Source organism: Primulina huaijiensis, chromosome 9 (genome assembly GCF_012295235.1).
Source record: "Primulina huaijiensis isolate GDHJ02 chromosome 9, ASM1229523v2, whole genome shotgun sequence".
NCBI lineage: Eukaryota > Viridiplantae > Streptophyta > Magnoliopsida > Lamiales > Gesneriaceae > Primulina > Primulina huaijiensis.
In genome coordinates this window covers 17,113,706-17,138,073 of record NC_133314.1, presented here as the reverse complement: position 1 = coordinate 17,138,073, position 24,368 = coordinate 17,113,706, and the positions used below count along the sequence as shown (strand labels likewise).

Here is a 24,368-nt window from a genome sequence, read left to right as displayed (position 1 = left end):
CTTGAAATCTGAAACATCTCTTATATTATTTGAATAGTTTATGTGAAATATTTTAATTGAATCCAACATTTAAAATTTAAAGTAAAATAAATATTACAATATGATTTCACACCAGACCCGTCCCGAAACCGGAATGGAGCTGCGGTGGAGGAGCAGGAAAACCAACCAAAATCTCTCTTAACATTTACTATACCACATGGAATCATCATTTGTCAAGAAACTGAGCCGAGAAGCATAAGAATGCTCTCTCCTAGTCACATTTGATGTTTCGATAAATCCTCCTCACAAACAAGTTTGAGCCTAAATAACCGATGGCGCCTGCAAGTGAGTGATTAAGGGCCATGGTGAGTGAATGTTAAGCTCCAAATGTATATGAATTTAAGAACTGGACTGGAGATGAGTGAAGAAAGGATATATGAATATATATCACCTTTACAAATTGAGTTGAATGCTCATATGTACTTACCGCAAAGAATTCCCAAGCCAAGGCAAAACATCAGCGTGTAACCAAAATAGAAACTCGTCTGGAAGAACCCTGACATTTTTATCTTCACGGAGTAGTAATATATAGAATACAAGTACACATAAACTGCCGTTGAAGCCGCGGAGCAGAAGGAAGTCCAATAATTCTCAGCATTTAGCAGGAAATATGTCCCGACAATAGTCACGCAGACGGTTACAATCATAAGAATCAGGAAAACCAGAAGCATAAAACCGTAGGTATAGTACAGCTGTGAATAAGAAGCAACAGGGAGATAATTCAGTAGGAAGAAATAGAGTAATATGACAGCTTTCAATAAGCATGAGGAAAAATTAACTACTACTGATGAAGTTTGTGATAATGAACCTCGAAAATTAGATGAACTATCAGTATTTTTACAACACAGCAGGCAGGAATCATGTCACCATTTAATTTACTTGAATTGATCCAAGTGTTTTTCTCTGATTCCACTTAACTTTTCACTCATGAATATTTCTTTTCTTTTTTTCGATCCTTCGATCCCAATACCATTGTTCCTTTCTATCATAAGAAAATTTACCAAGGCACCCCCATAAGAAAAATGACAAAGGCAACTTCAATAATCGAAAAAAAGGATAGAATTTGATTTACAAGATTTAGGTAGAGTTTGCAAATGCATAAAAAAATGATTATGGACTTTTCTTTACAAAGTTTTGCAAATTTTGCCAAGACATTATACCATACAACCTACTCTACCAGGCCCCAGAGTAGTAGAGAAGTAGAATGCACTCTAAAATTGAGGCCCAGAAGCCGATAAAAACTATAGGTGCAAGTCTTGGAAGCTATTAAAATCATGAAGTGCAAGAGATGTCTAAGAAATGCCAATTCTTTGTCGTTTCGCATCTAATTGAGATCACCCAGAGCGAATGTATACAATTCAATATTCATCAGCTGATCTCGCATAAGCAGTCAAAGGAGTGGCCATAAAAAAATCAATTAAAATACTGATTTACAAGAATGATTCACATTACCTTGTAATTCCAGAAGGAAGTGAAAACAAAATATATCTCGATGAAAATGCTACCAAAAGGAAGCAATCCTCCCATCATAGACACTACAGAAGGTTTTAGATACCACTTTTTCTCTGGAATTGGTCGGGGAATGGTCTTTACGCGGCATGGATTGTTAGGAGCACCGCTTCAGTTTCTTCCTAGAACAGTACCCAGAAGTGCCAAGGGAAAAGAAATAAAAGCCCATATGACAAAGACAACAACCATTGTGCCAAAGGGAATGGCGGCTAGGGACCCATAAAATATGGCAACAGTATTCGAAATGAAACCTATCCAGAAGCACATGAAAGGGAAAAGTGAAGCAGTGAGAATCATTGATTCGATCCAGTTTTTACCTGCAATTATATAAGAGTAACAAGTATACATTTACGAGTGCTACTAAAAAACTATGTTCTGAAAAAAAATCTAAGACAAAAAAAAAGAACAGCAAAATGAAAAAAGAGACAAAGAAACCGGGAAAGCTGTTANCCGCTCCAGTTTCTTCCTAGAACAGTACCCAGAAGTGCCAAGGGAAAAGAAATAAAAGCCCATATGACAAAGACAACAACCATTGTGCCAAAGGGAATGGCGGCTAGGGACCCATAAAATATGGCAACAGTATTCGAAATGAAACCTATCCCGAAGCACATGAAAGGGAAAAGTGAAGCAGTGAGAATCATTGATTCGATCCAGTTTTTACCTGCAATTATATAAGAGTAACAAGTATACATTTACTAGTGCTACTAAAAAACTATGTTCAGAAAAAAAATCTAAGACAAAAAAAAAAAGAACAGCAAAATGAAAAAAGAGACAAAGAAACCAGGAAAGCTGTTAATACCACCATGGCGTGAGTACGTTCCACCACTGACATAGCCTGAAATGAATGATGTGAAAGCATAACATACTATGACAGTAGTGACAATTGCTCCTCTCCTGAACAAAGCATACAAGAAGAAATGTCAAAGAAAACAATCAAATGCTAACACTCATTTCCACATAAAAAGAAATAAAGAATCAATAAAGCGTCTAGGTTGCCAATTGAAACAACAGTCCTGAGTTCAGCAGAACTCTCAGGAGAGAGATTCTCGTAGAAAATTGAGGAAATGGAAACAACATTACTTTGTTAATTAAAATCGATTCTTTAGAGAAAGGGGTCAGGGTAAGATGCAAGATTGGAAATCTTGACACATACCTAATATATAGCATTCCCACAATAGCAAACAAGATGACAAGTAAAACCAGCATTGCTAGTTGTGAGCCAGTGCCAACAAGAGCGGACAGTAAAGCCAAACTGATAGGGGTACGAAATACATCTCCATGAACAAGTTTCCAACCAGACTCTTCACTGGCATCTCTTTCCTGAAGATGTTGAGTTCTAGTACATCAACAGTCACTTAAAAATAAATAAATAAATAAATGGAATGAAGTACTAAGATTATTACCAGAGTTTCTAAATCATCATCCTCTCTGGCATATTTAGCATAATCATTTCGTAAAGTTCGCATCAATATCATTGATACTAGACCAGCAAGGAACATCATCATTAAGGAGTTGAAGATGGAGAACCAGTGTACCTGCGAGAAAATAGTTGAGATTATAAGAAAATGCTAATCCTTGTGGTGTAACCTTTATGACCTAAATAGTTGAGATTTAAAGAACATAGTTAAAAGCGAATGGGCTGAACTACTGAAATGGCAAATTCTACAAGCTAACGAAACCACAATTTACATTATTTTCTCAAATAAAATGGACTCTGAAATCATAAACTGAATATAATATCTAAGTCATAATGTCAATATTGCCTAGATCAGACCATTTGCATTATTTTTGCAAATGAATGTTCACTAAAATTATTTATTTCAGATAATATTCAAGTCAGAATGTCAATGCTACCTGGCTCTCAAAAAAGAAATAATCCAGGTAGACATCAAAACGCCGAGCAAATGAGATATTCGTCGGAATCCATCGCACAGAATATGTCATATCCAATGTCCTTCCCACTTCCAAAGGTTTTGGGTTCTGCAGAGCAAGTCTGACTTCAATAATCTACAAGATAAAGAAAGTTAGAGAAGCACTAAAAAAACTACAAATGTTCAAGAGAACTTTTAAGCAGCCACAGACTTGATTTTTGTTGTACTTCACAGTTATGCTCTTATGCGTGTAGAGCATGTGCTGATTATCACCATTTCTTTTGGGATGGACTTCACCAACAAATCCTTCAAAAAAACAAGTGTTGATGAAACGTTGGACTAGCATGGTTTAGAAAACAATTTATTTAGCATAGAGTCCATGGAAACCTTACCCCATATGGGTAAATCATCTGAATTGTAGTCAGCACATCAGCAAAAACAGAAAACAGGAAGGGGATTAGACAGCTGATATCGAACTCTTGTTAGAAAATAAACACTTATTATAGGGGCATTGAGGCCCAAGAACACCCGTCACCCATTAACCACATCATAACGTGATCCATAACTTGGGACCATAACAGCTTAAAAGCACTGAGCAACTGAGAAGGAACTCAAACCAAAAGGAATGTCAATCATAGGCCATGTTCATCATGGGTGCGAGTTGATCTCAGTTCAGTTCAGTATTGGTACTGAGTTAAATATTCAAAGTTCCATTTTAATCAACAATCAGCAAGTAGAGAAGTTTCAAAGCATGCCACGACTACATTATTATGTAAATCAACCAAGTACCACCAAATGACTTGAAGATACCACACTAGTATAAGTGATATCAAATTACCCATGAAAAATTCAAACCAGTAAACCCTATCAATAGCATCCTTGAATTGTGTGGCTTGTGCTTCATCGAGTTCAATCTCACAAATGGTAGCCTTGTCCACAGGCTCTACCAAATGAAAATAAAAAACTTCATTGTCCATATAAACAACATATGAATACCCGAATTTGTGATGGATTCAAGATATTCACGTACATACTTTGAAACTTTATACCAATCTGGCTATCAATAAGCTGATTTCCACCCAATATTTCTCCAAGCCCACCCCATTTGTGCACAGCATCGCCCGATGGGTGACAAAATGGAAGGCTGTAATAATTATATGTTTCTTGAGGATTATTGAATGGGCCTACTTTATTTACCCAAAGAACCAAGGGGTCATCAGGCTGATACTGCAAGAAAAAAGAAGAGAGAGTTAGAGAAAACACGTGCAGTCCACGAAGTACTTAAACTGGTGAATTTGCTCAAACTGCATCACTGAAAATTGATGGCAGCACACAAGTTACACAAGATTTTTCGACATAGATATTACATTAAGCAATTAGCACAACGGTGCTGAGGAAATGTCAATCATTGGAAAAATTGCGAATATGAAGAATTGTCCACAAAAGGAACCAGAGTGTATGTAGAAACCTAAATCATGAATACTGTAGAATCATTCTCAATGTACTTTCCTCAAATTATTGGTTAGAAACTACAGGACACTCATCCTGACCAATGATCCAGTGATTATTATCAATAAGGTGGCTCGACAATACCCCCAAAATGAAGCCATAAACACTTATTTTTCAAAAGAAAAAAAAGGAAAGGAATTCTCAATACATATTATGAAAACAACTAATTGTCACGTATAAACTTACAGTAATAAACCAGTAAATGTTCAGAAATGCATCCACGTCTAATATCATTAATTGGCAAAGTAAACTAAGATTTTCCTAAGTTACTAGGCAGAAATTCTTGATTTCCGTATACACACAGTGGCATACGTTATTATAGGTAATTACAAAAGCACAAGCTTTGGCATATTCCCCCAATATGGAAATTCTAAATTACTCTGGTTTATACTTCATAGCGTGAAAAATTCTAGCTCAAATTCTGTGAATGAGTACCAGCGTGTTTGAGCAAACTTTTAATCACAATTTCCCAACCTCATACTCTCGTTTCTACTGCCGATCCCCTACTTGAAAGAGCACAAACCACAATTAGGTGCTAATCTAAGAACCATATCATGCAGTGACACCATTTGATCATTTTGTAACCACAGCTCTTCAGCAAACCAGAATCAACAGTAAGCATTGAACACCAAAATCCAGTGATCTTCAAAAGAGATCTAACCCATTCCACTAATGCATGGAGCAGTTAATGTTGGGGAAAACCCATAAACCGTAGAATCCATCATGCTAAATCATCAAGATTTTGACTGAAAACTTAAGCGGAAGCGTACCTGAAGACATAATCCTGAATTCTTTAGAACGTGTCTTGATTTTCCAGATCTACGAGCTCTTTCCTTGAGAGAATCCTTTAGTTTTTTATTTTAAACTATTTTCTTAATGGGGAAGAGAATAGAGAACGTGATAGCTCGTGATCTAGAGATCATGACTCATATATATAGATAATGTTTATTATTATTTTCTTATATTTCTGTTTTAACTTATCATAAAAGCAGAAATTACACTTATGTCTCTACACATTAAAGACCTACAACCTATTATATACATTAAAGCCCAATAACCTGAAACCTTAGCTGATCACTTTATTTTGGGCTTAATTTAATAGACAACCCACAACGCATAATTATTCACATATAAGTCCATATAAATAAAATTGATCAAACAATCTCCCACTTGAGCTACATATGCAACCTTATAATTATATTTGTGAAAATAACCTTATGAGCTCAAAATTGTTGTTATTCCGAAATGTATCTATAACCAATCCGGTCCATCAATCACATCAACATAGGATCAAAGCAGTCTTCGCTACACTCAAGGTAACTGAACTCATCAATGGTCACGTATGCCAACACAACTAAATGACATGAATCATGAAGTGGATGTGTAGTATGGAAATTTCATGCAATGTGACCGTAACATACCTATTTCCAACTGGTCATCCTTTAACCTTATTGAGATCAAACTTTAAATCATAATCAGAGTGTGACTTAATTTGAAATTTAGTTCTGCAGAAAATAAATTTACATAACTGAAACTGAAAATGTCTACAACTAAAAAGCATTTAAAATAACAAACTCCCACTAAAACTGAATTTCCTCAGTTGACATAACACCTATACTAGCAGTGTTCTCATGAAACTGTTTGGGTGGTAGTACTTTAGTAAGCGGATATGCAACCATGGAGTTTGTACCGATATGCTCAATAGGCAACTTTCCACTCTAAATTCTTTCTTTAACAACCAGAAACTTGATGTCAATATGTTTGACTTCGTCGAGCTCCTGTTGTTATTGAAATACATAACTGCTGATTTATTGTCACAATGTATTCTTAGTGGCCTTTTCAATGCCATCAACAATGCGCAGTCCCATGACAAAATTTTGCAGTCATATTCCATGATTGGATGCCTCAATAACACGCTACAAACTCAACTGCCATGGTGGAAGAGGCTATAAGTGACTGTTTAGCACTCTTCCAGGAGATGACAACTCCAGCAATGAGATAGATGTAGCTCGACGTAGATTTCATACTATCTTGGCATCCAGCAAAATTGGAGTCAGTATACCCAATGATTTCAAGCTGATCCAACCTCCGATATATGATCATGTAATCTTTTGTTCTCTGTAAGTACCGTAAAACCCTTTTGACTGCTTTCCAATGTTCCACTCCTGGATGACTTAAATATTGTCCCAACATTCATGTCAAGTATGCAATATCTGGACATATACCAACCTGAGCATACATCAGAATCCTCACTGCAAATGCATAGGGAATCTTCTGCATTTCTTTTTTCTCAAAATCATTCTTTGGGCATTGTTTGAGACTAAATTTGTCTCCCTCAGCCACAGGGGTATCCGTTGGTTTACAATCTTGCATCCCATATCGCTTGAGAACTTTCTCGATATAACCTTTCTAAGATAATCCAAGAACACCTCGAGAACGATCCCGATGTATCTGAATATCTAGTACAAAAGATGCATCACCAAGATCTTTCATCTCAAAATTCTTAGCTAGAAATCTCTTGGTGTCATGCAACAACTCTATATCGTTGCTAGCGAGTAGAATGTCATCAACATATAAAACCAAAAAAATATCCTTACCCCCACTGAACTTATGGTACACACAATCATCGACCAAATTCATCTCAAAACCAAACGAGATGATCACTTGATGAAATTTGAAATACCAATGCCGAGATGCCAGCTTGAGCCCATAGATGGATTTCTTTAATTTGCAAACCATATTATTTGTGTGTTCGGACACACAATTTTCTGGTTGCACCATATAAATCGTTTCATTAATGTCACCATTTAGAAACACAGTCTTTACATCCATCTGATAAAGCTCAAGATCGAAATGCGCCACCAAAGTCATTATAATCCTTAAAAAGTCTTTCAAAGAAAACGGAGAAAAAGCCTCTTTATAATAAATGCCTTCTTTCTGAGTAAAGCCTTTAGCGACCCGACGAGCCTTATATCTTTCCACATTGCCTTTCGAATCCTTCTTGGTTTTAAATATCCATTTGCAACCAATGAGCTTCGTATCTTTAGGCAATGGGACAAGATCACATACATCATTGTCCTCAATGGACTTTATCTCTTCATTCATGACATCATTCCATTTTTGAAAGTTAGAACTTTCAATGGCTTGATGGAAGTTAATAGGATCATCATCCATCAGTCCAATGTCTGTCTCATGTTCTTCAAGAAATACAATGTAATCATCAGACATTGCATTTCTCTGCACTCTAGTGGATCTCCTTAATGGCATAGGTTCTGGAGGTGCTTGAGTTTGTTCATCTGGAATGGGAGGATATCTAATATTGTCTTCCTGTATTGTATCTTGGTCAAAGTGAGGAATGTGGTCCTGATCAATGTCCAAGACACCTGTGAGAATATTTACATATTTCTCTTCAAAGACAATATCCCTTACTTTATTTCTCCCCGCAAACTCAACATCCTCAAAAAACTGGGCATTTCTTGACTCAAAAATCGACTTACTTGTGGGATCATAAAACTTGTACCCCATGGATCTTTCAGAGCATCCAATAAAATAACAGTTGATCGTCCTTGAGTCCAGTTTCTTTTCATTAGGACTATAACGCCTTGCCTCAGCTGACATCCCCAAACGTGCAGATGCTCAGGACTAGGCTTTTTACCCGTCCAAAGTTCACAAGGGGTTTTGGTCGCTGACTTAGTTGGAACCCTGTTAAGGATATATGTTGCGGTCTTTAGTGCTTCTCCCCAGAGTGATTCTGGTAAGGTAGAATGTCCGATCATACTCCTCATCATGTCCTTAAGCGTTCTGTTTCGTCTTTCAGCAACACCATTCATAGTGGGCGAACCCGGCATAGTGTAATGTTGGACGATACTGCATTCCTCTAGGAATCTAGCAAAAGGTCCAGGACGTTGTTCACCTGAACCGTCATATCTACCATAGTATTCACCACTACGGTCAGATTTAATGCTTTTAATCTTTAAGCCAAGTTGATTTTCAACTTCAGCTTTATAGTTTTTGAACACATCCAATGATTCTGCATTTTCATGAATGAGATAAATGAAACCATATCTTGAAAATTCGTCCGTGAACGTCATAAAATACTGTTGACCATTCCAAGAAGCCGAAGGGAATGGTCCACAAATATCAGTATGTATAAGTTATAAGACGCCTATACACCTGTTGGTTTCAAATCTCCTTTTGTTGGTTTTTTTTCCCTTTATACAACTAACACAATTTTAAAATCTGTGTAATCTAAAGGTTCGAGAATTTCGTCCTGCACAAGTCTTCTTATTCTCTTTTCAGATATACGACCCAATCTTTTGTACCACAATGCAGTTGAATTCTCACTGGTTAATTTTCTTTTAGTGTTTCTACTTGTTTGCAGGGATTCATTAAACGAAGCAATAACATTTCATATCTTGATAAAGAACAAGAACCAACCAATTTTGAATCGAGAAACAAACTGAATATTCCATTTCCAAAAGAACAAGAATAACCAAATTTGTTCAATGCAGAAATGGAAATCAAATTCCGTCTAAAAGACGGTGCAACAAATGTTTCATAAGATCCAAATATATTCCAGTCTTTAACAATAATCTAAATTTTCCTATTGCCTCAACTTCAACTTTGTTGCCGTCACCAACATAGATGAATCTTTCAGCATCACTTGGTTTTCGGCAATCCAGGCAACACTGCATAGACACACTGATGTGAATTGTTGCACCAGAATCTATCTACCACGTGTGGCTAGGCACTGAAGTTAAATTAACCTCAGAACAAACTATATTCAGAAGCATACCTTTCTTAGCACGCCAAGCGTCGTAATTAATGCATTGATTCTTCATATGCCCATCGATGCCACAGAAAAAACAACCGGAACTTTGAGAACCAATAGGATTCTTCTGTTGTTTCTTCGGAGGCTGTGTATCTGCCGCTTTATTATCCTTCTTTTTCTTTCCTTTATCCTTCGAGGTAGAGGCATAATGAACACTTTCTGTATTGTCTTGCTTCAACCTTTCCTCTTCCTGAACACAGTGCGAGATGAGCTCATTCAGAGACCAAGTCTCTTTCTGACAGTTATAGCTCACCTTGAACTGGTTAAACTGAGTATGAAGAGATATCAAAACTAGATGCACCAGCAAGTGCTCAGAGAGGTCAGGCTTCAATGCTTTCAACCTTGAAGCAAGATGAGACATTTCCATAATGTACTCCCTGATGTTGCCCTTACCCATGTACCTCATTGAAACGACGCTTGCCAAAAGTGTACCAATTTCAGACTTTTGACATTTAGCAAACCTTTTTTCGAGGTCATGAAGGAAAGCCTTAGCTGTAGCAATGTCACTAGACATTGTGCCACTGAATGTTTCTGGAATGACCCTCTTCATGATCATCATACACATGCGATTCGATCTCTCCCACCTTTCAAACTCCCTATTTTCATCAGAAGTACACTTATCTGTAACGGCAGGAAGAAAATCAACCCTTATCGCAAGGTCCAAATCCATGACTCCGAGAACTATCAATAAATTCTTTTGTCATGATTTAAAATTAGAGCCATTTATCATAGGAATAGAATTTATGTTGGAATGAATATTTGCAGGAGTCAAATCTGAAAAGAGAACGAAAAACCAAATATACATGCTCAACCAAATATCCAAATAAAATAATCAATAAATTCAAATAATGTAAACTCCATAAACAGATTACCGAGCACTCCATTAATGTTTCATCTCTGGACAAAAGATTAATTTGTAAGTGATATCCTGATGCAGCATTCAAACACTGATAGTAACTATCATGTCAAATAAGAACCTTCCTTTAGGCCGATTTATTATTTACATGAAAAACCGAACAACTATAACATGTTTACCACCACAAGTGCATATGTAATTATATTAAATATCAACCTTCCTTTGAGCCGATCAATATTCATATAGATCACATATACCAAAATCCTTTTGTATTTCAAAATAAAATTAATGTCCATAAAAGAGGTCACTTTGGCGACATTTTATTTCAATTAATCTATTTTTTAAAATTACATATAGCCTTATCATTATTTGAACAATTAAATATTTAACTTAAACCGAATAAACTTGAACCGATAAAAAAAGTTTTTTTATTTTCGAACTTCCGTACAGGTCGAACCGAATTCATACGGTCGACCGGGATCCGTACCGGTTTTTTTTCTTTTTTTGTTGAACAAAACTGGAAGAAAAATCGAAATCTTATACCAAATCTTTAAAATTTTCAACCAAATCTTTTTACCAAAACTAAAACTTTAAAAGATTTGGTTTTCAACCAAAATATTTTCCAGATCTGAAACCATATCAAAATATTTTCCGGAACTGAAGTCATATCAAAATATTTTCCAAATCTGAAACCATATCAAAAGTTTTAAACAAAATTTTCTTTCCAAATGTGGATCCAAAACTTTAAACAAATCTCGATGATTCAAGCATGAGTGGCTCTGATACCACTTGTTTGAGAAAACCCATAAACCGCAGAATCCATCGTGTTAAATCATCAAGATTTTTACTGAAAACTTAAGTGAAAGCGAACCTGAAGCCATATCCTGAATTCATTAGAATGTTTCTTGATCTTCCAGATCTACGCGCTCTTTACTTGAGATAATCCTTTAATTTTCTCTCTAAACTATTTTCTTAATGGGGAAGAAAATAGGGAACGTGATAACTCGTGATCTGGGGATCATGACTCATATATATAGATAATGTTTATCGTTCTCTTCTGATATTTCTGTTTTAGTTCATCATAAAAAACAGAAATTACACTTCTCTACACCCACAACCTATTAGATACATTAAAGCCCAATAACCTGAAACCTTAGCTGATCACTTTATTTTGAGCTTAATTTAATAGACAACAACACATAATTATTCACATATAAGCCCATATAAATAAAATTGATCCAACAGTTAATCCAAACTAGCCTTCAACGCAGGCGACATGTGTTACGTAAATGTTGTTTTTTGGAAATCAACTTTTGAAACATACGACGATTTTCTAAATAAACATCTTTCTTGTTAATATCTGCATATGTCACGTTGACATACCGAAATCTTTTACAATATATGGCAAGTTTAATAAATTTTTTACCGATATAGATATAGAAATGAATAAATTGACTATAATGAAGCTGAAAAACAAGAGTTCCATGTTTCATGGGTCAACTGAGAATGGCAGAATGCAGTGCGTACCTTGTGATCAGACTCGGAGGCGAACGCCGCAGAAATGAAGAGGATGGCGGCTAGAAAATAAAACGGTGAACGGACGGTTGACAACATCACTGATCTCTGTCACCGGGATGGCGGTGGGGATTCAGCCGGGTCAGGTCAATCGATCAGAGTGAGAAGAGAGGCTTGACCAGATGAGAGTTGAATTCTTGAGGTTCGCTCACGTCAAGTCAATGTTAATTAACACTAGCCGTTGATCAAGATAATGCATGACATAATCTTTACATTACATCTTTCTTTACATTACAAAATTAAAATATTAATTTTATTTATGAAAAAATATTTTCATATAATTAATCATATGCACATGCAAATTTAAAATTATATAACGGCCTTATTATTTTAGAATGCTAAACTATTATAATATAATAATAATAATAATAATAATTGATGGGTTATAAGCTAAATTATATTATTTGGTTAATCTTGCCTAAAAGCCCAAATCCATTAGGCACATAAAAAATCTATAAATAGGATAACATCATCATTACTTAAATTACATTATCTCATTTTCATCTATTTTGAGCTCTCTAACTTTCAAAGAATATCCGTGAATTGTTTACTGACTTGAACGTCGGATTTCTCGACGCTTTTAACGTTTGTTCGTGACATATGTGACGACCTACGAAGTTTGTTGTTTACTGGTCTATGTCTAAAAGGATCCATCTATGCCAATTGCCTACACTAGTCCTCTACGTCAGTAGACTACGCTAGTATTCTATGCCAGTCATCTATTCTAGTCGTTTACGAATACCTGGACCTCTTTATGAGCCCTTTTATGAGCCAGTCAAATTTTCATATTTCAATCTATGTAATCCAAGCAATTACATATTTTGGCTACATCAACTTGGCTCTATTTGTGGGAACATGCCATTGAGTATGCAGACGCGATCAAACGCAGTTCATCACATCAACACTGATCCAGGGTGTTCGTCTCCCACTATCCGTCAGCAACAGGAGTTCCTTATCACAAATGAGGCTCTAAAAAGCACTGATGGAGGAGACAACCTCATGTGCTACAACCGAAGCAATGGTTCAATATCTAGTATCCCAAAAGCAAGACAACAATAATAGGCTCACACCACGTAGCGAAAGGATTTCACGAGAGAGATGAGGTGATCGAGAATAATTATGTGCCAACCATCAATCATGGGAAGGGGACAAAACTTCAGGAAGACGAGGCTGATATCCATGTCCACATCCGAACCAAGAACTTCAAACTACGAGATGAGATAACAGTTATCTTACAATTTTACTAGATCGACGTAGCCTTTTTGTCCCCACCATCTTGGCCAAATACTACTCGTAGGAGTGAAGATACCAAACCTGTCTGAGTACAATGGGACAGGCGATCCACAAGATCACCTCGATAAGTTTTACGCAAAGGATAAAATCTTTTGTGGTGAAGTATCATTCCTCACGCAATGTCATATTAAGAAGACCGAGCTTCAAATTATTTCGAAAAATGGTATCCACTTATCAGCTCAACTTGAAATTCCGAACTCTAGTTGGAGCAAGCGAAATTGCTTGAGATAATGAGTTGGCCACATAATGTCACACGATCATTTTGCAAAGATCTATGGGAAACTAAAAGTGAGAGAGAAATTGAAGATGCTTTAACATGGAGGAATCATATCTCGTAAAAAGAGAAGATAAGGAAAGCAACACACTCACCACAGCAGAATCACTATATGTGAGGCTGGGAAGTCCCACTTAAATTTTTTAATTGGAAAGGACTTTGATAGCCCTCTTACAGTATAAGGTGCGAATATGCGCTTCTAACAATATCATCTAAACATGCTATCCACTATGTCAATATAAAACCGAGGATAAAGTCGATCAAACAGACAAAGTTCTGCGCTTAGTATGCAAGTAGAACAAGAAGATTATCATCTTTTCTTTTGTTATTTCACTTTTATCAACACTTTCGAGTGTAATCACCAACTTTCTAAAGGTCAACTAAATTATCGTGTTCTCCGAATAATTAAGTCGCCTTCTTTTACTTTGTGAACTCCCTTCTACGATGCTTAACTAAATTTCTTAGATCTGTGAAGTTTGTAAAGTTTATCCATGCGTAAGATGTCAGAACATCTCCGCAAGAAAGTCAAACTGTCGACTCCATAAGAGGTCACAACAATAAAATTAAGCTTCGAGATACCTCACAACTCAAGAGGTTAGTTCATGACTTCTATTTGAGACAAAATCTTGGGAACCTGATCCACTCCCAAGTACTAAATGTTAATCATTACATTATTGCTTATGAACCAATTATAATCCACAATCATAACAAAAGTCATATCGATGATAAAAAAATATATACAGCAAGTCTGAAAGATCGAGTGTGCTAGTGCCTTCGAAGGTATTTCGAACACTATATTCTCCAATGAGCTGCAATAGCTCGTGTTCTAAGAATATTAACACCGATGAATTAAATCGAGTTTGGTTTAAAACCAAGCGGAAGAAACTCGAAATAATCCTTAGTGAAGAAGACTGTTATTAGAAAACATTTTAACTTATGTAAACTGAGTAACCGAAGAAAGACAGATTAGTTTTTTCATTCTTCAGTTTAGTTATGGTGACAACTGAACTGATGAATGCGCTAACTGATCGAAACAATTTTAAAACAGCAGTTAATCAGTTAAATACACAAGATATGTTTATGGATGTTCGGAGACTTCAACTGCTCTTACGTCACCCCTTCTACCACCACGGGTAGGTTCCACTAGAAGACTTTGATTTATACAACACTTTGTACAAACACACTCAGCTAGGACTTACACTACTGCCTAAACTGAACTCCTAGCTACGACTGAAGGCAGCTCCTTCTAGCCAACACTTCTTTAACGTCTATGTGTCAAAGACTACATACAGAATCCAGCAGCAGAAGAATTCAGTAGCGAGATTCCAGCAGATAGCTACTAATTCTGCTCATGACTTGTAACTGAAGCATTTAACATGGAATAAAGGCTGTTAATGGCACATCATGGCAGATTATGACCATTAATAGGGAGTCCAACAGTCAGAATTTGGCCTATAAATAACAACCTCAAATCTCTGAAGTTGTTGCTACACAAATCTTGAATTATCACTTGAAATTTGAGCTAAGAGAGTGCTTATTTTCTAGCTGTAAAATCTAGTAGCGAGAACAAGCAGATTCCAAACTTCAACAACCGAAACTTCTCGCAAATTACAGTAAGTGGGCTTATGTATAAATATCTTGAAATCAGTTTGATAACTTTTGTTTTGAAGCAAAGTGTATGTATTTTTTATTTCTGATATTTGATTTTTGAAGCACTGAAACCTAGTGAACTAATGATAGAAATATATATTCTGAACATTACTGAATTCTGATTACTGATTACTGATTACTGGCCTCACCCCTTAGAGGAAAGAACATATAGGGGACTGATATCAGTTTAGCCATGAAATTCACAAACGTGCTCAGTGCTTACTTGTTAAATTTCTGATTTCTGTTCTGAATACTAATTTCTGAATACTGATTCCTGTTATGAAAATAAGAGTTTATGTATACTATTTGTATTACTGTTTCTGTTGAAAATGATTTCGAAAATTGGGAGTTATTCCCGCCCCCGCTTATTGAGTGACGACCATATCACTCAATCACCAAACTCATCTCAGATAAGAACGAGGAAGAACTGTTAGAAGAAGAAGAGTAGAACCAGTTTTGGGGCTGGTGAAGAAGACTGTTTTTTTTTAAATTCTAAGTTATGTTTTCGTTGTATCTGTTAAGACATTATTATGTCTGGTTTTACAATTCCGCTGTAAAACATTAGTATTTGATTTTGTATCAGACAATGAAATATTCAGTATTATGAATAAAAAGACTGGTTTCTGAATTTTGTACTTCTGAGACTTGTTGTTTTCGAATGTAAATTTGAGAGCAACACCGGTGTCGACCAACCACGTCCTTGGGGCGTGACAATTAATAAAGACGAATTGTTGAGTTTCACATAGAATTTAAATTATTCCATTTTTCTTAGATAGTTCATATGAAAATTTAGTCCAAAAAGAATGTATAAACAGTAAAATTCTAATTTCTCATGCATATCTTTTGATTGTATAATCAAAAATAAATTTGTTGTGAAAATAAAATGAATATGTACAAATCATAGCATATGATATTTGGATTGATATATTTGAAATCATGACTTACAAATCAACGATCTCAAATTCTGACTTGTTAGAGGAACAAAATTCAATTGAATTTCGAACCTAATTTCTATCAAGTTAAACAATTTCAATATAATAACTGTGTTGGATTTCAAATATGTTCACGATGACTAGCATTCAAGGCGGACCCTAAATTTTTCTTTCAAGAGGCTAAATTTTATGTGAAAATTTATAGAAAATCGCTATGCCAAAATATAAACTATATGAGTACGTCTCTCATGAGACTGTCTCACGAATCTTTATCTGTGAAACGGGTCAACCCTACCGATATTCACAATAAAAAATAATACTCTTAGCATAAAAAATAATATTTTTTCATAGATGACCCACATAAGAGATCCGTCTCACAAAATACGACCCGTGAGACCGTCTCACACAAGTTTTTGCCAAACTATATTATCTTAAATTTGTTAGTCTCTTATTTCATATTCATTTCGTCTTTTCACATTATTTTTTAATATATTTAAATATCAAACTCATTAGTAGTGATTTAAAAACTATATNTTTTCTTTTTACTTTTAGTTAACTTAAAGAGTTAACTCGTTCGTATTATTTTTAAAATATAGGTTTATTTTTTAAAAATTTAATTTATATTAATATCACTCTATATTATCAAAGATAAAGGTGGTTATAAGTATTTGATTGATTTATTACTTTAATAGAAAAGATTGAGAGATAAATCTCTATGTTATAAATTAATTAGAATATAACTAATTATATGGATGTCATGTGTCCACTTCATTGATTAAATACCAATCAATCCATACCAAATATTACCTGATAAAATATAATAAAAAGAAAAATATTGTGAACAAATTCAAAGATTTATTTAAGAGAATTTAAGGATTGTAGCCCACTATTTTTGAAAAATAGCCTTGTCTATCAAATAGTTTACAATATAGCCTTCCATAATTTTAAAATCCTAAAATACTCTTTTTTAAACAATTTTTCCATCTCAATTCTATTACAAATTACTAACAAGATTAACGGGGACCCAATAAGCTTTATTCAAAAAAGGTAAGAAAATACTCGAATTGGCTTTATTCGTAAACTATTTTGAAACCAATTCGTGGAAAGTAGGAAAAGAATTTTTATAATCCTTCCAATAAAAAAAAACAGAAAGAAAACGAATTTTACAATCATGTGCAATGGCTTGTCAACTTCGCAGTATTTTGGATTTATTTAGACCAATTCTTGGAAACTAGAAACCAATTCGCCGTATAATTTTGTGAATGTCATAACTTATATACTCAGTTAATTAATTGGCTTTATTCATACCTAAACATGATTGATATCTCATGAGTGGGCCCATCAAAATCAGGTCAAAATCGGATTTTGGATCATTGGCTCATCTCTATCCAAGGTAAAAGACTCATGATGGATTTCATGTATTCTACTATAAATACCAGGTTTGAGAATCTAATTAGACATTTAATATATTGACTTTCAGCAGTATCATTAGTTCATCTATCATATTCGTCCTCAGTATCTGACTTGAGCGTCGGAGGGGCTACACCGAAACACCCTCACGGCCCCTTCTAACGGTCTCCTTTGTGATTTCAAGCCTAGAGTAAATTCGAGTTCTGCATTCGGGCTAGTTTCACCTACTGGAACCGAACCTTATATTTCTAGTGAGTAACAATGATTATTCAAAAAACATCTTGTGAAATACAGAAAAATATGTTTATTGAGAGACATCTTACAGATAATATTTTTCATGGGTCGTATCGGATTAGAGATTTGATTTGATCTATATCTACATTGAAAAGTAATACTTTTAGCATGCAAATGAAAAAAGTTTGAGATACTATGATTTAAAAATTCAAAAAAGCCCTTCAATTATATTCATCCAAAAACACATTTTATGAAGTAAATAAATGTATTTCATTTGTTTATCCCAACACTTATCACAACTTACTTAAAAAAATACTTTTAGAATCTCAACTTCAAAAAATGTACTTTTATAACAAAACACACTTTAAATATACATTTAGGACACCCACATTGGTGCATTAATGGGTGACTATTAACACCCATTAATATTCATGCACCAATGTGGGTGCATGAATTATTAATCTTGGCTGCCATCTCAACCAAGAAATTCATCAGAATGAACGGCATTATTTCGCAAATAGCGATGGTTTTTCGTAAGCCGTCGCAAATTGAAAAACGTCGTTGTTTGCGACGGCGTCTCAAAACCCGTTGCTACTTGCGACGGTTTTTCACAAACCGTCGCTATGTGCGACGCTTTCTCACAATACTTTAAATAATATTTGTTGTAAAAATTTAACAAAATTAAAAAGATATTGAATTAATTAAAATTAAAAAAGAGTATGTGGATAGTGGGACCCATAAATAATGAAAGTTGATATTAAATGAATGTGAGTGTGTGTTAATAATGGGAAAGTGTTAATGTAATGAATATGTGGCTCGTGGACCCCATAATTTTTGAAGAGATGGAAAGTTAATAACATAGATTAATGTGGACGGATGCGGATGCCCTTAGCATGACTCTTTTAAAAAGAATGCATATAATTTATTTAATGTTGCATTTACTTAAAATATGTGATTACATATTGATAAATCATATTCAGAGTATTAAACTAATTTTATAGGACGTGGAATAATGATGGATAAAAAATAACATATTTACTTTTATTGGTCAATTTTGTAATTGAAATTTTGATTAAATGACGATTTACAATTTTACCTTATGTCTATAATAAATAATCTTACTTTTATTTTGTATTTGTAAATTGTGATTTTTATTGAATAATGTAAAATATTATTAATTCAAATTTAAGTTATTTTAATTCACTAAAATTATTGTGTATATATATTATTTAAGTTTTAAAAAATAAAAATTAATAAATTAAGTTAAAAAAATCGATGGATAAGGATAAAATCTAACTAAATGTATTAAATAATTTGATTTTTTATTAACGTCATATAACTTTTTTAAATGACTTTTTCATATATTATTTGTTNAGTAAGTACACACACTCAAAAGCAGAAGTTGCAAACACATCAGCTTAGCTATTTATTTTAATTAAGGTTTTTAATATAAAAATATATAAAGCAATGTTTTTAGCCCCAACGTACGCCAGCCGCACTTCTTCTTTGTCTAGTGTACGGTATGGAATCGTTGACCCGTTTGCTTCGTAGAACACGAAACCCGAACCCGAATGGAGTTGCCGGTGGAGGAGAAGGAAAACCGACCGCCGTGGAGACGGCGGCGTCAAGTAGGAGTGAGACGGTTTCTGTGAAAGCAGACGGCGACTGCACGGCGTTTTCTGATGAGGAAGGGAGAAACAAGAGGGCATTGATGGGAAGTCCACCTTCTGATGACGTCTGCCCTATTTGCTTTGGGAACTTTGATGTTCCTTGCCGCGCTCCTTGTGGCCATTGGTTCTGTGGTGAGGTTCTTTTAGGAAAATGTTTTTACTGAATGCCTTAATTTTTGGGTTTTGACTTGACGATGCGGGGTGGAATTCGGAGATTTATGTTGGGGTTTATGGTGATTCATCTGAAAATTGTATCTTCACGAGGTTGGAAATGGAAATTTTGCAATCTTTCACTTTTGTATACGCTTTGAACAGCTTCCTTGTTTTGCTCATTGTTGGTCCAATTTTTGAGTTTGGAAAATAAATGATATTATCATGTAAAATCTTTTATGCACGTGGAAAATACTTGTACGAAGTGTTAGGAGAAATGTTATGACGCACACGGAAAACCTGCTAGCTTTGTATAGATTTAGTAGTATAATCTCGGGTGTTCTTAAGGTGAAAAGCTCTTTTCTGTTGTAGCCTGATCTTAGAATGTATCGGGTAAGAAGAAAATGCAGAGTTTATGCCTGAGATAGGACCAGCCGAATGACCCAAGGTGACAAGTTTTTCATGAGCAAGCTTGAAAGTTTTAGGGACCTTCTATGACAGATGAATGGGGACTGTTGAAATTAATCATGGCCATCGGATGAAGTGGGAAATCATAACGTGATTATGATTTGGAAAACAAGTGATTAGGGTTTAACAAATTGAAATATCGAAACTTTTGGAAATTTAGATATATTGCTCCAGTTGCTATTAAGATGAGTGTAGTTGAAAATATTTGGGGCACAAACTGTTTCTCCAATTTTCCCTTGTTCTATTTCGGCGACAGAGACAATGGACAAGTACAGGAACTTCTGCTGGATTTTTAGCGTTCTTAATTGTTAATAAGGATTTTTTTTTGTGATTTTTCAATTTGTGATGTTTCTGATTTATGCCTGAATTTGCAAAGCTCATGGGTTTTAAAATTTGAGGTACTAGCCATCAAATGGTTCATTTAATAAATACCTATTAATCAAAGTTGTGTTATTTATTTTTATGTACTGACGTACTCTCTCTTAACCTTTATTTCTGATTAAGAGAACTGTTGTAAAGTGCATCTAAAATGGTTGTTTTGTGCCTTATCAATATTTTTCTTCTGGAATCATTATTTTGCTTCTTTGCCTGGAAAGTTTTTTTAAATATCTGTTCGTCCTTTACAGGAGGTTGTATTTTGCAGTACTGGAACTTTAGTTCTGCATTGCTACAATGCAAGTGTCCCATGTGCTCTCAGCATATACCTAAGCTGATGCCTGAGGCCTCATTGTATTGTAGAACTGAAGCAGAAGTCAGAAAGGTTTTGAAGGATGTTGGTGACTATAATCGGTTGTTTGTGGGAGGCATTTCAGGAATTGTTCTGGTACGTTGATTCATTTAAAAATTCAGTTACTGAGTGTGGATAAATTTTTTATTAGAATAGTATCATGGGAATCGTAAGCAAGGATGTTAGCATGGTACAAGAGGTGGAGAATTAAAAAGCATCAACCAACGTTCCTTATCGCTTCCTGGTTTGATTGCTGTAATTTTTAGCATGTCAAGCTCTCTAAGAACAAAATTATGCCATCTGTAAATTTTTCATGCTAGCGACCAAGTATTGGGCTGGAAAGGATTTACTTTACTGGTAAACAAATTGCTGATGTTGAATGACATAATTTTAGAAAGTGATTAGGATGTGTTCTATCAACCAAAATTTGGAGGGATTTTTTCTTTTGTTATTGAGACAGTCGGAGCTTTTTTTGGGTGTGTTTTACCTTCTCTCATTCCACGAACTTACTGGTTGAAGCTTTATTGCTCTCTCTCCAGAAACTGACTGCTATTCCATTATACATCAAGAGAATGTTCCGTGATTTGTTGGATCCTGACAGACCTGGTCTTCATCTCCATGAATTGCGACTGATTGCAGTTAAGTCACCAAATTACTCAAAGACAAAAGGGCAAAAACTCTGATTTCCATTTATCTAACCGCTTAGTATTTTCTTTAAGTTCTCCACTGTTTTATTGTGTTGAATTGCAATTTTTCATTTGAAATAATTTATTATGTCCTATTGTTCCATTAGTTAGAATTTTTTTTCAATCTGCAAAATTGAATATCTCAAATGCAACTCAAGGCTATTTTTTCGTGAATTTATCTTCCAACATTCTGTTAGCTGTAACATCATCTAGTTGGAATTGTCTAGAAAGTGAAGTCCATCCTTGGTATTTGTGAGTTTGATTGTGCCTCACGGCTCACACATTGTATGGATTCAAGTATTTATTGTAAGAGATTTAGTTGTGGGGGAACTTATCTCAAATTTTTTGTCAGATTTGGATGATTTTTTTGGCTACTGTGCAACATTAAACTGGAACAACTTGAAAGTACGGAAGCAACTATAAGATAATTTTTTCTGCTTTTCTTAAATACTGTCAAATTCGTGAATATGTGAGAGAAAGGTGCATCTTTAACTCTTGAGATAATTTTTTCTGCTTTTCTTAAAGACTGGAGATTCGTGAATATGTGAGAGAGAGGTGCATCTTTAACTCTTAAGGATTTGGGAGGTTTTCTGCCTCATTCTCACAGTTTTCAAGTTGTGGTCATTTAACTCTTTTCATTTTTCTGCTGCTTATGGTTTTGTCATATGATGTCTGCTTCTGTAATTCTGTTGACTCAATTATATGCAACATGTATCTGACAATATTTTCTACTTTGCTCTTGATATAGTGGACATGTCATTTTCTTAGAGATACATGGATTTTATGATTGCAGATGTTCCTTGGAATCGTATACTCATTCGGGCCCTTTGATTTCCTACATATAGGTACCTCTATTCTTATTCCTTGTCATTTTGTTTTTGAAGGAAAACGATTCATCATACTTTGTTTTACATTGGCTTGTAGCCTGGCAAACTTTTTCAGAATAAAGGTGCGCAGCAGTCAATGTCATATCATAACAAGCATGATGTATTCTGTCAACATCTCTTAGTATCCAGGCTATATAAGAAGTGTTGAGTTTTTGAGATCTCTGACTTGGATGGCCTTGATCGCCAGTAAGTCTAAAAAATTTTAAATACTGTTTGGGTACAAAATAGAACATAGACTGAAACTGAGGGGAGTACCCTGAACATCAAGAATAAACTACACGATTCATCTCTTAGGCTCATTGATGACTGAACCTCCCATACGAATATGTAAAAATAGAAAAGTCTTGAGAAAAATACGTATGAAAATTTTGGTTTTAAATTTTCCAATGTTGGTGAATATATCATATAACAGTTTGGTGTCCTCCTGGAAGTTCTGGTGTTCCACCCTCTTCGAGAACTCTTGCCTATAGTGTGATTTTCCTGCATCGTCTGTCTCTTAGAGGATAAAACAGGATGAATTTGATAGAGAACTCCCTCTATAAAACTATGTTCAGCGTTTTGACCTTGGATTTGTTATATGGCCGCACGGAAGAAAGAGTTATCAAAATGCTCACATCCTCCTTTTAGTAGTTATTCATGTTATAAAATAATTATATTCAATCAGTTATTTTTCTGTGGCTTCTGAAGTTAAATGGTCTCTCATCTGCAGGCCGTCGACATATCATAGATGTGTTTGACTATTCTGCCTTCGCTCTCTCGTTCATCTTTTATCTGGTTGGCCTTTATCTTCGTCGCCAGCGTGTTCGAAACGTAAGAGAATTGGCTGGCATCCAAGCAAGGCAAGACTAAAAGTTTGTGCGTGCCGGTGCCCCTTTCTCAAATAACAGATACGATACTAGGAGTTGAATGTCTAGCAGGTGGTCTTTTAATGTACAATTTGTGTGTGGCATATTGAGAGTTCCTGCAAACATTTTATCCACGGCAGATTCCGGTTAGGGGCCCCTTGCATCAGTTTTTCACTTCTGAAAAACGAATTAAAAAAACATGTAAAAACCTAGGGTGCTTGTAATGTAATGTAATGTACACTACAGAAGCTCGAAATTTCATGTTTGAGTTGTAAATAACTGACTCCGGATCAATATCAAATAAGAACCTTGTAATTCCAAATTAGCATAAATGATAAATAGGTATATTAGCTATTGTAAATGACTTAATTAATTGTTTCATGATCAAATTATATCGAAACTCCTATGCCATTTCTGGATGATAAGTAGGGTAGACTGAAAAGTAAATAAACACAAGATTGTTTCTGGATGATCAGAGATTTCGAAACTCCTATGCCATTTCTTCTTCCTCACGGAAGATTTGCACTAAAAATTTTGGTAATTATAAGTGATTTGAAATCACTCACTTCGGTAGGACTTAATACCTGCTTGACTGAAACTTTTAGTAAAACTTCGATATAAACACTTTGATTAGTACTACTTCTTACTATCAATTACACAGATTTCACAGAGAAATTCTAAGCACAAATTTGATCCTCAAAATGATCAGATAATGATTTATCGACGTGCGCTGACTATTTTAGTTTGGCTCACAAAAAGCTTCTTCAGGAAAGATCAGTTTGTTTTTAATAATCCAAAGATAGATGTTGTAACTGTGTAACTTTTAGAGCTCATTCAATCGATCTATTTATTGCTTTAATATGCAACAATAATCTTTTCAAAATGTATCTGTTTCCAAAAGCAAATGTCGTCGTTTCCATATTATCGTCCATTCTGACATATTCTGATATTG

General features: G+C 34.9%; 1 protein-coding gene and 1 pseudogene across 4 annotated transcripts; one reads left to right on the top strand and one right to left on the bottom strand.

Moving 5' to 3' along the window:
* Positions 1–12,375, bottom strand: LOC140985070 (transmembrane 9 superfamily member 1-like; annotated as a pseudogene).
* Positions 12,376–19,465: 7,090 nt separating this feature from the next.
* LOC140985052 (uncharacterized) lies at positions 19,466–23,739 on the top strand. Of its 4 annotated transcripts, XR_012176687.1 has the most exons (6): positions 19,466–19,785; positions 20,898–21,094; positions 21,538–21,636; positions 22,478–22,529; positions 22,609–22,757; positions 23,281–23,447. XR_012176687.1 is itself a non-coding variant. In XM_073452788.1 (5 exons), exons 1-5 carry the CDS (start codon positions 19,506–19,508, stop codon positions 23,418–23,420), a joined length of 768 nt encoding a protein of 255 aa, XP_073308889.1. In that variant the 5' UTR covers positions 19,467–19,505; the 3' UTR covers positions 23,421–23,739. The 4 variants fall into 4 exon arrangements, 2 of the variants coding, with proteins under 2 accessions (XP_073308890.1, XP_073308889.1); XR_012176688.1 differs by lacking the exon at positions 22,609–22,757 and having other exon boundaries at positions 22,433–22,529; XM_073452788.1 differs by lacking the exon at positions 22,609–22,757 and having other exon boundaries at positions 19,467–19,785; positions 23,281–23,739.
* The last annotated feature ends 629 nt before the right edge of the window (positions 23,740–24,368 follow it).

Coding starts and splice junctions, on each gene's coding strand:
- LOC140985052 (XM_073452788.1), top strand. CDS start 19,506: ATGGAATCGTTGACCCGTTTGCTTCGTAGAACACGAAACCCGAACCCG. Junction 19,786..20,897: donor TTGTGGCCATTGGTTCTGTG/GTGAGGTTCTTT, acceptor CGTCCTTTACAG/GAGGTTGTATTTTGCAGTAC. Junction 21,095..21,537: donor GCATTTCAGGAATTGTTCTG/GTACGTTGATTC, acceptor CTCTCTCTCCAG/AAACTGACTGCTATTCCATT.